The 18805-nt window shown below is 37.4% G+C and overlaps 1 protein-coding gene across 1 annotated transcript in view; it reads right to left on the bottom strand.

Moving 5' to 3' along the window:
- Positions 1 to 18805, bottom strand: part of LOC136884811 (zinc finger protein OZF-like) — a 45626-nt gene that overhangs the window by 12539 nt on the left and 14282 nt on the right. Inside the window, exons 3-4 of the mRNA XM_068230096.1 lie at positions 15154 to 15234; positions 7025 to 7107 (exon numbers count right to left, since the gene is read on the bottom strand). Coding sequence (XP_068086197.1) covers positions 7025 to 7107; positions 15154 to 15234 — 164 coding nt within the window. The remainder of the gene's footprint in view (positions 1 to 7024; positions 7108 to 15153; positions 15235 to 18805) is intronic.

Here is an 18805-nt window from a genome sequence, read left to right as displayed (position 1 = left end):
AAGAGAAGTAGAGAGAGGCCAAGATGATGATGGTTAGACTGAGTTTTTAATGATTTAATGATAAGAGGTATAGAACTAAATGAGGTCACAACACTAGTTACAAATAGAGGATTGTGGCAACTTTAAGTAAATTCACAGAGGCTTGCAGACTGAACACTGAAAGGCATAATGGTCTATAATGATAATGTATGTATGCATGTATCTAAGAAAAATATAAAAACCAAGCTCAATAGCTGCAGTCGCTTAAATGCACCCAGTATCCAGTAATCGGGAGATAGTGGGTTCGAGCCCCACTGTCAGCAGTCCTGAAGATGGTTTTCCGTGGTTTCCCATTTTCACACCAGGCAAATGCTGGGGCTGTACCTTAATTAAGGCCTCGGTCACTTCCTTCCCATTCCTAGGCCTATCCTATCCCATTGTCGCCGTATGACCTATCGGTTGAAATAATAACATTAAGTTATTTATTAGACCACCTAATCAATACAAAATCGTCTTGGATGATTTACATAAATTTGTTAGCTAATAGTGGGACATGTTTCGCCTTCTCTGAAGGCATCATCAGCCATAGTCTTAACCTTAAATTAAAAATAAGCGTCTAAATAACATGTAGTGATGAAATGAATTTTAAAATCTTGAAGAGATTTGAAGTAAAATAACATTAAAAATAACAATGATGGTTTGAAAATACAATGTGATGAGATACAATAGTGGAAGTATTAACAAAATTAACCTTAGAAGGCTGCTAAAATAAGTACAATGGAATAAAACAACAGATTGCTCATTGTACTTATTTTAGCAGCCTTCTAAGGTTAATTTTGTTAATACTTCCACTATTGTATCTCATCACATTGTATTTTCAAACCATCATTGTTATTTTTAATGTTATTTTACTTCAAATCTCTTCAAGATTTTAAAATTCATTTCATCACTACATGTTATTTAGACGCTTATTTTTAATTTAAGGTTAAGACTATGGCTGATGATGCCTTCAGAGAAGGCGAAACATGTCCCACTATTAGCTAACAAATTTATGTAAATCATCCAAGACGATTTTGTATTGATTAGGTGGTCTAATAAATAACTTAATGTTATTATTTCAATCTACATCATCAATACGGACCAAAAATGATATTTATTACATGTAATGACCTATCGGTGTCGGTGCGAAGTAAAGCAAATAGCAAAAATATAAAATAAATATATTTAACATTGTTTTACTTTGAGAAAAATGTTTTCTGTTCTGTTATTTTGTTTGTAGTGATTCAATACTTCAAAAAGAAAACCATTTTTATTTCTAACAACGTGTTTTACAAAAGCAGAACATAAGTTCTTAATTCACTTCCATAAAACATGTGAAATTAGTACATAACCAAAACTTAAACAAATATCTGTAAATGTAATTGGCCAAAGAGTCCAGTTTTTAGGCTGATGGCTCACTCCTGTAGTGGGGAGAATGAAATACGTAACTATTAAACTAAAAAGTTTGGTTCATCTCTCTTCGCCTCTCTCTGTCTTTGGGAAAATATCTACCATGAGACAACCTATCCCGGGTAATATTTGCAAAGCTTGTGGAAGAACCTTCCTCTGGGGATACAACAAGAGTGTCATAAGATCTCGTGTAGTGCAGTTTTTAGTGCAAACACTGTAAAAGTCTGTTCAAGAACCCTCCCAACGGCAAACATCATGAAGAAAACTGAAGTGTAGCTCCATCGAGAAAGAAATTTAAAGAGCTCAAACGTATTCCACCAGATAACAATTTATTTATGAATAGTAAACCTTTACAAAATATTTCAAACTCTACTTCATCTATTTCATTGTCTAGATTTACAACAAGTTCTCAAGAGGAAGCTTACTAACTGTTCTATCACAGTGCAAACATCTAAAGAAGGAGAGCAGCCGGATGAGGTACAAAATGAAGAAGGAGAAGAAAAAGAAGATGGCCGAGAATGTCTCAAAACCTTTTTACCAACAAAGCAGGTTAATTACAGTTTTCTACATATAACTGTCTGCGCGTAATCTGAAATGTTAACAACAAGCCTCTGTTACCATATGTAGATGTAAGTTCCCAACCTAATCGTAGAACGCTTGTAACAGAGAAGAGCCGATCAAGATTGTCGTTATGCAAAGTATGAAGCAGAGATTGTAGAAGTAGGGCATAACTAAAGACGTAAAACATAACATTTCTAATCATTTTTGGCCAAACCAGAGTTTTTGTACAGGCTATATTAAAATAGATGTTCATGAATATAAACTTAACTGAGTTGTAATAAAATAGCTACATAAAATGTAAAAAAAAAAATTAACTGTAAAGCTTACCTCATTAATCCACACTATTCAGTCACTGCTCATTAGCCCACACTTATTGAAACTGTTAATAATCCCTTGCTCAATTGCCCCCTGATCATTTGCAATTGCTTATTAGACCCAGTTCATTGAGTCATGCTTAATTGACCCTTGCTCATTAACGACTGCTCACTGCTGATGACCACGCATTTTCAACACCCTTACCCCTCACCTAGGCAGTTTACCAAACTTGGAAGAGGGATGGGTGTTTGTACTGTATTTAGAATTAGTTGACATCTTCTCAGGCTAAGTTAGTCTATATAAACTTGATGTGCTGCCAAGTTTTTAAGTTCACTTCAGACTATCATTCTTGGGTCAGCCTTTCATGGTGATGGCCATGCAGTATTTCAAGACTCAAGAAGCTAGTGCTCTGCCACCTGAGCTATTCAGCCTAAGTTAGTCTACAAAGATGTGAAATGCTCCTATGTTTCATCCCATCTCTGTCCAGTGATCCTTAGATCAGCCCTTTAGGCTGAGGAAAACTCAGTTTTCAAGACACAAAAAGCTAGCACTCAGCTCCTTGAGCTACTCAGTCTAAGATAGTCTACACAGACTTGATAGCTAATTTCCAAAAAAATTTTTAAGTTCTGAACCCAAACCTTTAATCTCTTTTTTTTTTTTTGCTAGGGGCTTTACGTCGCACTGACACAGATAGGTCTTATGGCGACGATGGGATAGGAAAGGCCTAGGAGTTGGAAGGAAGCGGCCGTGGCCTTAATTAAGGTACAGCCCCAGCATTTGCCTGGCGTGAAAATGGGAAACCACGGAAAACCATTTTCAGGGCTGCCGATAGTGGGATTCGAACCTACTATCTCCCGGATGCAAGCTCACAGCCGCGCGCCTCTACGCGCACGGCCAACTCGCCCGGTCCTTTAATCTCTAAGTGATGTAAACTTTATGGTATGTAATTAGAAGTCTCTAAGGTTCAAATCTGGAAGTTTAAAAAGTTCAAATCAACAAGTGAGTTACTCCATGGTCCCTCAGCTCTGAGACCCTGATTTCGACTTCCATTATATCCATATAAGAATTCAATTGTGTTAGGCCTTACACCACTTCCCTAGTCCCATATAAGCAATTTGTACTCACTATCTCACACAGAACTAAAAGTTCAACTCCAAGTCCCTCAGATTGCCTTCCATTATGTCCCTATCAGTATTAAACGTTACACCATCTCCCTAGTCCCATTAGCAAAATGTGTAGGCACCATCATGTTCAGTCCAGCATCAAGTCCCAAAGATCACCCTACAATTTTTTTCCCCCTGTGTGTAAAGAATATGTATTAAGACTTACACAGTGTCCCTAGTCTTATCTGTACCATGTGTAGCCGCCATGTTGTTCCATGGTCCACTCCGAGGGAGCTAATGCTTCTGCACATTCCACAAAGGTAATTGGAGGTATGTTGTCGAGGTCATAAGCAGCATGAGTATTTTGAAGGCTAATAATTACCTCGATATCTGTGAAGTAAACATTGGAGAGGGAGATTGGTAAAGGCCGACCTATGAACGGGTACATACTTGTACTTTTCCCTGGCTCATTATGGCTTCTTTAAATTTCTCACTGAACGTTGAGGCAATGGCCTTGGTGGAGGCAACTATTGTCATTAGAGTAGAATGCACTTTATGCTGATTTGCCGTGTTTGCTCTTAAGGTATTAAAATTTGACTTTGCTGCTGTCACTTGTTTATGTACTTTTTGTGTGCTTCGTGGATGAAATCCTTGGTGGTATTCCTCATGCATTTATATTTATCCCAAATAAGATTGCTTGCATCCTGTTTCCATTTCCTGTAAAGCACATTCCCTTTGCATATCATTTTGAACATTTCTTTTGTGATCTATGAAGAGATTTTCTTGCAAATGATGGGTAGGTGGCTTCTTAGAAGTTATGATAGCAGTAGACTTCTCTATTACATTTCTTTTACTGGTGGTTTCTTGTATTTTATGCTAACTGTAACTGCTAGGTCTTCGGAAGAACAAAGGATTACTTCAGTTTTCAGTATTGAGGGTGGAGGACAAGAGTTTTCATTATACGGGTTAGTTCAAGAATTATTTGGTCAAGGAACACATTGTAGAATTCTACAACGAAAGTTGCTGGTAATGGCTTGATGGGAAGAGGCAGAAGGTGAGGGCGATCATGCTGCCACAACATTTCCAAGATAAAATCACCAGCCTTCTAGATACTTTTGAATCAATGTTGTATACTTTGTACACAACTTAGAGACAGTAGTAACACCTCATTGACATCACCGGGGAGAGTTCGGAGCTCGGTACATGGAACCCAGAAGGAACTTGCTTCCAGCACATGTGAATTCCACCCAAACAAATTCTGCCTTTGTTTCCAGCAGCTCAAAGTGCACAGGGTTGAATTCGGGTTTCATAGCAATAAGTGTTCCTCCTATTGAGGTTTCCTAAATACTGTCTATGACTGAGGTATCACTTCTATGTCATAGATTGACAAATTTATCCAGGATTCAGTAACGCACACTACTGGTGGGTCTAAAGCAACAAGAGTAGCCAGAACTGCCTCATTAAGCTTCACATATTTCAGGCTGTGAGCATTATATCAAAACACAGTAAAGTCCTGTTTGTGCAGTCCAATATTCTGAGTTGCTTACATCACTAATTAAACTGCTTGATGTAATGTTAAAAAATGATTCTGACATTGAGGAGAACTACATTTCCAACATGAACATGTCTGCAACCCCAAGTTAATTTTCTACAGTAGAGATGTATTAATTATTGCACATGTTCTCTGGACTGGTGAGTAAAGATTGTACACGTCACAAAAAGCTGATTAACATGATATTTAGAATTACACATGTTACACAGGCATTTGAATTAGACGCCTGAGTTTGGTCTTGGGTTCAATTCCACATCTCCACTAACACCAACTGAACACATCGTAAGATGGGGAAATGATATGGGCGGTTTGCCAATTTTGCTCCCTCCAGCAACCCTCCAAACGGCAGATATCCAATACCCATTCCTGTGGTGGACTGTAGACCTTCACTTCTTCACTTCTACACCATGCCCAAGAATTAATCTCACATTTAGATACTACTAATAAGCACTTATTAGTTTCTAATCTGTACACAATTCTCTGTTTGTTCCTGTTTCTCTGTTTGTTTGATACTATTTTTTCAGATGTTATTACACTTAATACCATTAAAAACACAACACAAATTCCGAGAACTCGTATCACTACGGAGCTGCTTGCCACCATTTTGAACTATTTTCTGGTTATTTTGTTGTGATGAGCTGCAGATTTAAATATTCGAGAATAACATTCTTGCAAAACCAAACATATGATTCCTTCACTTTCATCCAACACAGCCAGACAAGAGGTAGTGTTGCCAACATTCCTATCCCAGAATATACTTTCCACCTGCCTGAACACTGAGAATGCCGAGACCAACATCTCGCTCTGAATCAACCCCCACTTTCACTCACTTAATTTTACCCTACCAGGATGCATTTCTCAAATAAGTTGCTTACCTGTTACTCATGACCATATTTCAGTTTTTTACTGAATTGATAGTTCTTGGAATAATTTGATGAGTTAGTGAGTAGTGTTTTGCATTTCTACTATACATTGCCAGTGATCACCAGATTGTGCAAAAATCAGGTACTAATTACAGGGTCAGATGTAAGAACAAAGATTTTGAAAGAGCAACAGGAGGTCAAGTTAAATGTCGGAGAGCAATAGAGATTTCACATTCAGACAATTAAATATCTCAAAATTGCATGGAGCAGTGTTAGAGGTGAAGAAGAATAAACAAAATACAGATGATGGAATATAACACACCAGCCTCTGAGGATCATTGCTGGATTTTCTGCCACTGGATCCCAAGATCAAATTTTCAAATGTTGGAATAAGTTCTGAGTATGGAAAGCAAATTGAGTACATCAGAACATGGTCATCCAACTGCAAATAATCAAACCTTGAAATAAGAAAGATTCCAGGCAGGTGTCTGATGTTACTTTTTCATCTGAAACAACATTAAAAATATGTACCTAATAACACCAAGATAAAAATCTACTATGCCATCATACGAGCCATTATATTGAATGGCTTTGAAACTTAACAAGTCACTGAAGTTGACAGTAAATATATCAATATCATAGAAAGAAATTATTTGCGAGGTGCCACTAATGAAAAAAGAAGGGGTTTCGATAAAAGATTGTGAAGATATATACAGGTATGAAAGGAGACAGAATCAAGTGCTTAATTCACCGCAGGGTGATTCTCTGGATGGGTCATGTTGCAAGAATGGCCAACAGCAAGATCATGGTCAACCAGACACCCCCAGGAACACTTATTACATTATGGAGAAAAGAACGGGGATGATAATATTAATAATCATTGTACTGGCTCAGGTATAAAGTGGTGCCAATTAAGCGGCCTGCTGATCACTAGATACTACAGGCTGACTTATTTTAATTTTGGGGAATTTTCTCATGAGCCATGATCAAACCAACAAGTTCAGACAATGAGTGAAGTACAGGAGACAGAATTTGAGAATGATCTGGATGGACCTGAGCTCACCGTGAAACCAAGGTATTGGGATATCGAGGACTTTACTCCACCTCTTGTCTGCAGAGGGACCTACTGAACACATAAATAGCAAATTCCATATAATCGAGGGTTAGGGGTGTAAAATCAAATTAGCCTAAACAGTACTTACTTGTCTTCCTCTTTGAAACAAGCGACCAACTGACTTACTGTGCGTTCATCAACGCATATTTCATCCTTAATGTTGGTGGAAGGCTGTAAGGAACAAATATGCAGAACATAGTAAGAAATGTAGAGTAAACACATAACTAGAGTAAAAGTTTATAAATAGACATGATATAGCTGACAAAATAAACTGCATAGCTACACAATAAAAATATCACTTTATTTCCCCAATGTAGAAAGGAAACGCACAAACAAGTGTCAAGTCATAATTATTTGAAAAACAGGAACAAGAAAATGCATTCGTAATATGATAAAGAGGACAGCACTGGAAGAGGGAGCAAAAGAAGTAGAAAAACTTGACGGACAACAACATTTTCTTTTCTTCCTATAACTTCCTGTCATCGGGTACATCCTATTATGTTCTTAACTGACTAGTCACTTTTTTGTTTCTTGTGTTCCCACAGATGACTGATTGTCAAACAGACATACACTACATCTTAAACTGAGAACAGTCAATTTCTTGCCTATCATGTTCAAGATTGTACAACAAATATTCAGTTGTTTGACTTTTCATTGACTTTGGACAATCTGAAGGCTTTATCAATATAGACTTAGAACATTTATATTCAGATGTTAAAGGACAATGCTGGCAAAATTCTCTTCAGATAGCAAGTACACCACATTCCCAGAAGCCCCGGACCTGATTCTTGAACAAGTCAGAGAAAATCACCAGATTCTGATGCCTAGTTGCTGGTCCACTTAGGGTATATGAGAACAATGAAGGTGTTAATTGATAGAGAGGTAGAGTCCTTAGTCTAAAAAGCTAAGAATAATAGCCAAAAAAATTTGTTGTGCTCACCACACATCGACATATAAACTGAAGGCCATCAGCATGATCGGAGGTCGCTTGGCAGGGTAATGCTTATCAGACCAGTTGAGCCACGGGTTTTGGTTTGGTCTTAAAAGGGCTCTGTTCAGGGACTTTAAAACTACCCAATATGTTTCCTAAACATGAGCAGAAAAGCCTAATATTTTAAAAAATTGTCATTCAACTGACGTAGTCTACACTTGACTTTGTATGCAATGTTAGATTAATGTTATCTCTCAGGTTTTTCGAAAGAGAAAAACCTTACATTTTGCTTCCTCACACGTGAAATTTCCACTGTTCTAACAAAGGTGAAAGGCCTCTATTTAGTTAAATGTCATTGAGTATTTCATCAATAGAGCAATATTCAAATGAATTCATAAATCTAAAACTTACTAATGAATGCTGATGGATAATAATGCCGTATACTTTGAAACTAACAACCAGCAAAAGAGAAGAAACTCCTATTGTCTTGTGTAGCAAATGCTGCAAAAAGAAATCAAGGAATCAAAGTATATGGGAAACACTGCCCTGGAAAACCTCAAGGCACAATTCTTCTCAGAGGAGTCTCTTCAGAATCGACTGCATTTATGGATATGCCACGTATTATATGTAGTACTATATTGACTTTAATGTAAAATTTTATACCGGAAAGCCAACCCCATTCGTTCACGGCAACAAAGCTTTAAACAACAATCTATATAAACTTCATGACAAGAATCACGCTTGAAACAGGCAATTCTCCAGATATTTTCAATGGACTGGTCATTTGAAGATTAAGTAGGCCACAGGCAGATGAAGAACAAAATGATGTTTAATTATCTCTAGAAAATGAAGGTGAACTGAAGCATGGGAAATAAGATGGTTGGAATTTTAATAGTGACACCACTGCTGCAAAGACGCCATGCAATGGAATCAAATGATGTCATTGACAGCACAAGTAAGTTGCAGTACCTCACCTCAGAGCATACCTTCTTACATCACACGCATGCAAACTAGCATAACGAACAAAGCCCCGGGTTAGACAGGAAAATAAGATAGTGTTGTCATGATGTTTTGGAACCAGGAACAATGGAATTGGATAAAGATTGAATGTGCCAGAGGTCATACAACACGTCAGTGTCCTCAAGGTCTTCAAGAAGCTTGCAGCAAAACTGCATAGCCTTACAGGACAGTGGCACAGTGGGTAAAAGCCTTCAGTAAATCTTGGTATAACATTCATATCTTTTGAGTTGTCATTGTCATGGAAAATCATGGGTAATATGCATTGACGGTATGCTGTGAAGGAACATAGGGCATTAGGATAAAACCATCATAGTCATACATGAGTATAACAATAACTTTCACATGGCTGGGGATTCACGAACCCTCAATCTTTGTGGTTTCCCATAAAGATGCCATTATTTCGATCAGCATTTCAGCTGTGGCTCATGCAATTTGGCCCATGCCTCATCCAGGATTGAATTAAGGACAAGCACACATACATAGTGTTCATAGAACAACAAAAGGCATTCATTATCAGATACCGAAAAAGAAGAATTATTTACAATCCGCACAAAAATCAGTCTGCTGTGATAAGAATTGAAGACTTTGAGAAAGCAGCAGTATTCCATAAGGAAGTGAGGCAAGACTGCAGGTTCCCCTCCTTATCAATATTTATATGGAAGAAAGAGGCAGTAAATAAAATCAAACAAGAATTCGGAAAAGGTATTACAGTCAAAGGAGAGGAAATCAAAACTCTGAAGTTTGCTAATGATATTGTTATTTTATCTCAGTCTGCAGAAGATCTGGAGAAATTGTTGAATAGTATAGACTGAGTCTTGGGAACAGAGTACAAGATGAAAATAAATACTCCAAAACAAAAGTAACAGAGTGCAGTAGAACAAAGTCAACTTACGCAGAAAATATTTGATTAGGAAGTGAACTTCTAAAGGTCATAGATGAATATTGTTACTTGGGTAGTAAATAAACTAACGACAGCAAAAGTAACGAGGACATTAAATGCAGAGTGCAGGAAGGCCTTTTTTCAGAAAACAAATTCCCACCTTTCAAACATTGATAAACGGATTACTTAGATGTTTTTGGACACACTTGTCTGGAGTGTGGTGTTGGATGGAAGTAAAAGATGGACAATAACTAGCTCTGGAAAAAAACGGAGGGTAGATGCTTCTCAAATATAGTGTAAAAGACAAATGCTGAAGGTGAGTTGGGTAGATTGAATCATGAACAGATACCGAATTAAATTGGTAAGAGATCACTTTGGCTAAATTTGACAAGAAATAGAATGATAGGACATATCTTAAGACACCCAGGACTTGTTCAGTTGTTTTATGAGGGAAGTGTAGTCAGTAAGAACAGTAGGGGTAGATCAAGGTATGAATGACAAGCAGATCAGAGCAGATGTAGGACATAGTAGTTATCTAGCAATGAAAAGGATACCACACGATAGGGTTGCATGAAGTGCTGCATCAAACCACTCTTTGGACTGGTGACACATACAATAACAAGTGAGAAATTGTGTCCTAGTTAAGAGAGAATGCAATTCCTTTCCAAGAGGACATGCTAAGAACCCAGTCATATTTATTCATCAAGATGAACAAGCAAGCCCAGTGCACTTGTAAAATAGACTGTATTATACCAAACATGGTCATACTGTATTACACCTTCCTTCATATCACCCAGAATTGAATCTCATCAAGCTGATATGGGCAAGTGTCAAGAATGGCATTTCTGAATATAATGTGATGTTCAGAATGGAAGCATTACTGTAATTTATGGTGAACAAATTGCTTCTGTTACAAATGAGGACTGGAAGTAAAATTTGTGAGCTTTTAAATAAATTTGAAGATCAGTAATTTCAAGTAAAGGTTTATTGGACCATGGTAAACATAAATGTGGGAAGTGAAATGGACAGAAATAGTGCCAGTGATGGAAGCAATACTGAAACCGCAAGTGATAATAAATCGACAGACACTTCCAGCGGAAGTGAAATAGATGTGGATACAGAACATGATGAAACAGTGGGAGGGGCATTCTTTAAGAGATTTACTATGCCTAGCAATAGTGACAGTGAATCATCCATATACTTCTATCAAGCGATTAACATACTGAGTTATATGAAATATGCAGTTATGTGTGTAATTATTGGAAGGGCTTGTAAAAGCTTTCTTAACAGGAATACTACAATTTATGATAAGACTGTATGTTTCACAAGGCTTGCATTGTACAATATCCACACTTACACTCTCCTATGTATGCTTGAACCTAGTCCTTGCCACCTTTCACTACAGCGCTCTTCCTGTCCTGCACTTAAATGAGTGTTCTCCACAGTTTGCACAAGGTGTACCCAAAGATTCTGACTTTGTCCTCAAGACAACGAAAGCAATGTAAAAAGGAAACCTGCAACACCTGAAATCTTTCTGATGTACAACATACAGGCAGACAGGGCAAAAAAATATGGTGTATCTAGGGAGTGACATAGGATAATTGTGCTGACATCAAATGCTAGATAGGGAAAGCAGATTCCATCTTCATTAGCATGTGGCAAGTCCTATCGTGAAACGATCTCAGAATAAAGCTCAAGAAGAGAATTACAAAGTGCTGTGTCCCCTCCACCCTAGTAAATACTGTACAGCCCTATATATTTTATTACTACAGAAAAGAGAATCCGAAGTTTCTAGATGTGGATATATAACAGGAAATTGTACAATTCCTGTGGGTTATTTTCATGTCAAACTAACAGACATAGGTCTTGTGCTGACAAAGGGATAAGAAAGGGCTACGAGTAGAAAGGAAGCAGCTATGGCCTCAATTAAGGTACAGCCCCAGCATATTACTGATATGAAATTGTGAAACCACAAAAAACACCTTCAGGGCTGCCGACAGTGGGTACCCCCACAATGAGCTGTCGACCACAGCTTATCAAACAATTAAAACTCAAGAAGCTGAAATACATGCATCACATTATGAGGACTCCTAAAAAGGACAGTCTGTTACAAGTAATATTTTACGGAAAACATTTAGGCAAAAGGGGACTTAGAAGAAGACGGACATCTTGGATCAATATTTTGAAGAATGGGTTGGAGCTCTTTGACACTTAACAAAAGGAAGATAGCCATGCTCCGGCCTAAATCTGGGTAGGATAAGGTAGCAGTAACAGAGATGAAACCAGCCACCCGATGCCATGCAGTAGAGGGACTTTGAACAATAATAGCTCCTATATATTGTCCCCTTCAAAAGTGGTAAAAATCATTTACTGGAGAATATTTTATTTCTACTGTGTGTTGGAACATTATTTCGTGAACCAGGAAGGGAGTTTTAGCACATCGAGTCGACTAGAACCAAACACCAGGTGTACGGAAATCCCAGCCAAGGGCGAGCAAGAGGGAGAGAGCAGATACCGCTAGCCAAGTAACCTTCAAATCAGCCGTGAATACCACGTGATCAGGCGAAATGTGTGTCAAATGCTCGATCGATATTAGTAAAGTTATATGATGTCTGACTATGGCAGCCAATCAAGTGATCAATTTGGTGTGAAGTTAATGAAGTGACCAATCGTGTATAATGAAAAGACGCACCCCTGTCTTGAGACGGTGAATTATGGATTTTCCTAAGGAAACTTTACTCTGAATTTTCTACCTCTGAACGCGACGAGTGGGAATTTATTCTGACTTCAACTACAGACGTTAAGAGACGCACTTTGCTCACTGGGGAACTTCGTCTTATTTAGAGCTACCAACATCTTGCAGATAGCAGTTCAGACATTCACGGATTCTACTTACAATCAACTGAAGATATTAAAAGATAAGTTGCTTTTCCATCTCGTCAAACAGCGGTGTGTGTTTTGGACTTGTCTCAGACTTAATTTTCAGTTTCAGCTTTCACAAGAACTTCTACAGAGGAGATCATTGGTTCGAGTGCAAGTCAGGATGCCTGTCTTCCTACGAGATGAATGGTATAGTTTCCAGCGCGCCAGCATGTCCTCAATGAACGAGTAGAATGTAAAGCAGCTCAGACGGGCGAGACCAGGATCGATGGTGCGTAACGTGGTAATGCACTAGGTCATCAGCCCGAGTTCTATGATCGACAGTCACCACCAAGTAATATTTAAACATTGTTATTCTTTCTTCCTATTTGTAAATGTAAAGTGTAATGATATAGCCTCTACTTATTTGCTTAGAAGAATTTCTATTAGTTAGAATTTTTTCCACCTCTTCTTTCTTGGTGAAGGTAGTTTGGGAATGTGTGAGTATTTTGAACCTATTAGCTTGTTTGAGTGGATGTCATCAAGAAATGTTTCAACTGTCCCGAGTTCATTGTGGCAGGAGAAATAAAAGTAATACGAGCTCAACGTTAAACTAGGACTATTTGAATAATTTTTATACTTGAATTGAGATCAGATGGGACAGTAATTTCGTGGATTCCATTATATCAGAGTTCATTCCTCGATTATACGACGTATGGTTGGATTCCGAGTGCGATAGAGTCATCTGAGATATTATTGTGCAGTAGCTCCCGCATGTATGATCTTGCGCGGCCAGGGATGATAATAATAATAAAAATAAATTAACCTAATTATCGCGTAAAAGAACACCTAAGGTCATGAGCATAATAATTATTATTGAATAAGGTTGATGTGCGCTCATTTATATTAATTTAGGCCTGGGAAATGGCAGTATCTGACCGATACATTTATATATATTTGTGCTGTGCTATTATAATTATTTGACTGGTAGATGGATATTATTGAACTTAGCAGATAAGTTGTGCATCCATTATTGAGTCAATTTAAGAAGAAAATATGTTACCTGACGTAATTTCTTCGTTGTGAGCGCAGATTAATTGAGGGCCACAATTATGGTGGAAAGGTAAAAATAAATACCGCAGCTCATGAACCGCGTGCGCGGAATGTTAATTCTGACCTGTGTTTAAGCAATTTTGTCGATTTTCGGATGATTTTTGTTCGTAAATTTTTCCTGAACATCGTCGTATAACTGAGTTCTTCAATAAAGTGATAATCATTGCTCTATCACATCTCAAGTTGATGAGAGGAAGTCCCCACAATACTGTCATCATGAGAATATTTTCCCTGACTTTGACTAAACATGAAAATAATAATCAAGGGCTAGCATTCGTGTAAATATGTATATAATATTTCCGTGTATCTTTGTGTGAATGTAGTGTGTGTGATTTGTCTGTATTTTGCTTATTGTAATTTTACAGTCCATATTTATGATGATGCTCTTCGTTGTTTCGTGGAATTTTTGGCCAATTTTATGCCAACTTTAGTGGTTCATTATTTGACAGAATTTAAACCTTTAGTGAATTTTATTCGTTTTTAAAGGAAGAATAGGGTCTTAACTAGCGAATACATATAAATAAGTATAGGCCATGTCAGTCGATTGAACTCACAAAATAGAAGTTGTAAGAGTAATATAACTAATTATTTCCAATCAATGGGTAAATGTAGGTTAACACGATGTCAAATTCCAAATTATTGTGTGAAGATCAACTACTGAATAATTATAAAAAGGAATTTATTAACTAGTTTAAAGGACAAGGAAGACGATTCAACCATAATTTCATGGGAGAAATTTTTTTTTATTTAATTTTCAGAAAGGAGTGAAAATGATCATTTTCGAACTCGATTTGAGTTAAGTCCATTGAGGAAGGAAATTTTATTTTCAAATCATTTAATTATTAATGGAAGAGATAATCTCAAATTAATTATTATTTATCATTTAATTAATTTTCAACTAAAAATCTAAATATTATATTTACAGATTCAGGCATTTGCTGTTCCATTTATCGATGGAGTGTCCATGTTGATAACGACATAAAAGAAGACGAGTTACATGAAAATTCCTAGATTTTGTAAATTATTGTAGAATTTGAGAAGAGCAGTAGTTGTAATAAATGTGTGAAACCTATTTAGCTTTCTCTCATTTGCCACTAGTTCATCATCTATCCCTGCACTTAAAATTTTCGCACAGCCGATAAGCGAACGATCTACCCCCTGGAGATCGTCGCTCACCGGCCGAGCTGAGCCCGGCATGACGGGTGCAATATTAACTAGCATACAATTTTGAACTACATGAAGATAATACGAAAATCACTTCAAAATATTGGAAATCTCACTATACATCTTTCCAAGAGCCTTCAAAATGTCTGCTTTAAAATGAGGTGCTCTATGAAGTCTATTCAGCAGTTTGTTAAATTTCCCTTATCAGAAAAAAATAACCAAAATATTAGATTACTTCAAATGTGTTCACCTGTGTTTCTCTTGGCTCTGCCAACTCTGATTTCAGTTCTTCTTTCAAATGCATCTCTTCTGATAGAATTTTGTAACTGTCCTGTGGAAAAGTTAATATATTAGGCAAATTTTTCAGACATATCTGGAAATGTAGTTATATATGAGTGGGCTTAACAATTCATCATTTACTAGTAAATGAGAGAGTTTCAGTTTCAAAACTTCATTATCATCTGTCAGAAAATTTCCATGTCGAGTATCCATAAAAGCATGACAACTAAGAGACCTTCAGGAGTGGAGAAATGTCCTGTCTGAATGCTCAGAGATAATTTTGAAGAGTTGAACAATTACATAACCTTCTAAAATAACCCAAATGATCAGGAAAATGTATAGACATACTTACAAATAATATGCTCATTATAAACAAACCAATTCTGAAATATTAAGAATTTCACAATTTATCACTGCTATCTTTCACATCCTGTTCAGACAAATAACTCAGCAGGAAATATGTATCATACATATTTCCTCTTGTACAGTATATGAAGTGCTTAGCCTGGAGACAGGGAGGATCCTCGATAGCTCTACCTTCAGCTGCCATAGAGAGCTAAGTGTCACTGAGGAAGCAAACTAAGGAATTCAAGAGTAAGGTAAGAATTTTTTCATTGATTTCCTCTTCCAGCCAGACACTAGCTGTTACATACCAGTCTCTCATGATCACTGAACTGTACACACAAACTACCTATGTGGACATCAATTTCACACCTATTCCTATAGGATCTGGCTGTATTAGGAATGGTGTTAAAAATACTGCTCATAGCAGTCACTTTCATATTGTAAGTGTGAAGGATGAGACTGAGACCCAAAATACAAGCGACAAACTTGTTCTGGGCCAATCCAGAGGACATCAGGCATTGAGCAAACAGGATCTCACCAGGGATGGATTAGGGCAGGCCACCTCATATGAAATTTCGAAAGGAAGTTATCAAGGACATAAGCCCTAAACAACATGAACCATACAAACAATTATTACTATAGGATATCTGCAATATCATAGAGGGCCTGTATTCATGAAATCAGTGCTCCTTGTGAAAGCGTGAGAACATATGGTCAGCTGAGAGGGATATTGCTATATGCTTTACGTTGCACCAACACAGATAGGTCTTTTGGTGACAAAAGGATAGGAAAGACCTAGGAGTGGAAAGGAATGGGACCATGGCCTTAATTAAGCTAGAGCCCCAGCATTTGCCTGGTGTGAAAACAGGAAAACAGGGAAAACCAACTTCAGGGCTTCCAACAGTGGGTTCGACCCACTATTTTCTGAATACAAGCTCACAGCTATATGACCCTAACTGCATGGCCACTTGCTCAATACAAAAAGTCAGATTGTTATCTCAAGAACGCTAGCCCTATGTTCAGCATATGGCTGCACTAATCAGTGTAACTAATCCAAGGATACATTTTGTTTTAACTAAGTGTTACTGAATTATAACCGACATTGTTTTTGTAATTACTGTTCGATATCAAACCTATTTTAATGTTTAAACAAAGGAAGTGCTGTGAGGCACAGTTATTATTCATTTGATCATGTTTCTGATTTTGTTTTTAAAGACCTAGGAATTAACTCAACAATGGTTTGTGAGGATGAAAAGAGACAAAGGTCTGCACTGTCTTTAAAATTGCCTCCATATTTCGATATTTTGGGGGGTAAAACATTAACATTTTCAACATCTTGTAATTTTTCTGTCGGTTACGGGCTAAAAGCTATAATTTAGCTAAATTTCAATTTTCTAGCTCGTCTGGCAGATTATGCCGCCATCTTGATATGGGGGGAATGAAAAATTAGGATTTTCAGGAAACTTTTAAACCCATGAAACCTATAGGTTATCATTTAGGATAAATATATCTGAATGCGTTCTTATGATAAGCCCCAAATTTGAGACTCCCAGCGAGGCCTCTCAGAGTATTTTTAAAATTTTCTAGTCTTCTAGGGATCCTAAAGTTTTAAGTTTCTAGGATGCCTGGAAGTGCCTCATTAATTCACGTCAATTTTAATTTGTATAACTTATATATACAGTACAGTGTACTACATATATTGATCGTTCCAAACTGACTTTCATTTATTAATATAGGTTATATTTGATCCCCTTCCCTAGGGGTTCTAGGGTCGTCTTACCCCACAGCATATTTTACAGATAGTAGGTAATATTTGTACGCCTCCCACCCCAAAGTGGGCCGAACTTGTATTTTAAAAATATCCTGAATGACACTATCCATCTCAGCAAGCCGGCGAAGTATGGATTTGACACTATTTTAGGTTATTTTCATACATCATTAACACCCCACCCCAAAGGGGGCTGAAGGTGGACTTAAAAAATTCCGGAATGTCAATATTCACCTCAGCGACTGCGAAATTTATAGATTCATCACTGTTGTGGATTATTTTTATATATCACTCCTCCTCGGACCCCCCACTCCAAAGGGAGCTGAAGTTGGACTTTAAAAATTTCTGGAGTGTTACTATTCATCTCAGCGACCGCCAAATCAATGGATTCAACACTATTATTGATTATTTTTATATATCACTCCCCCTTGCCGCCTTCATGAAGGGGGCTCACTTGGACTTTTAAAAGATCCGGCGTGTCACTATTCATGTCAGCAAACTCGGAAACTATGTATTCAACACTGTTTTCTATTACTTTTATATATAACCGCCCTGCCCCCCACCCCTAAGGGTGCCAGGCATGGCTTACCCTCACAGTGCTTGTCTCCAGATAAGTTATGAGTATACCAAATTTCTTTGATTTTGCTCGAGTGTTTTAGGAGGAGATGTCATTTACATACAAACATTCATTTATATATATATATAGACTGAACATGAGGATCTAATAGAGTCCTATAAGGGTATAAATCTTGGTAGAGCACAAGCACTGACACATGTGGATTGGTGCAGTGTAATGAGTCTACATGAAACATATCCTTATCATCATGGTTGAACCACACCCACCCCAAAGACTATACATACATATTTAAATACGTGCATCAAAAAGAAAAATGAGGCGTAGATCCCCGACCAGCAAGGGCGAACGACGCAGTCCTGAACTGGAAATGTCCCTCTTACCAATGCAATTCAAGTTAATGACTAACACTACTATGAGTAAAAATCCACATAAATACTAAATGAGGGTTTATTGAAATATAATGCAAATCAAATACACCAATTAACGGAAAATACCAGCATTGAAACAGGGCAATACATACATGTTTGATGTCGACCCAAGTGGAAAACGTGTCAACATTGTGACCTCATCAATTCTTTTAAACACCAGGCATAGTTATTCATATCATGTTTCCATTGAATAATCAATGACCTCGCAACATAATGCTGTGATGTTAATATCTTTTGCATGGGATTAATTTGATCATTCCATTGGCGAGAAAAAATTCAATCCAAGCGTGAGCGTCTGTTACCCTTTTATATCATTTTTCAATAATTCCTCTCGTTAAAAGATTCCCCACACCAAGGAGCAGATAAAATAATAATAATAATAATAAATTAAACCTCAGAGTGTACGCCCAAGGAAGATTTCATCAAAGGGCAGAGAGAAAGCTCTCTGGACCAGTGAATGGAATTCCAATCTCAAAGAATAACATGGGCCTGCACACGCCCACGA

This window comes from Anabrus simplex, chromosome 13 (assembly GCF_040414725.1).
Source record: "Anabrus simplex isolate iqAnaSimp1 chromosome 13, ASM4041472v1, whole genome shotgun sequence".
Classification (NCBI taxonomy): Eukaryota; Metazoa; Arthropoda; class Insecta; order Orthoptera; family Tettigoniidae; genus Anabrus; species Anabrus simplex.
Note: the sequence above shows the minus strand (reverse complement) of the source record. Positions and strands in the feature narration are given on the sequence as shown.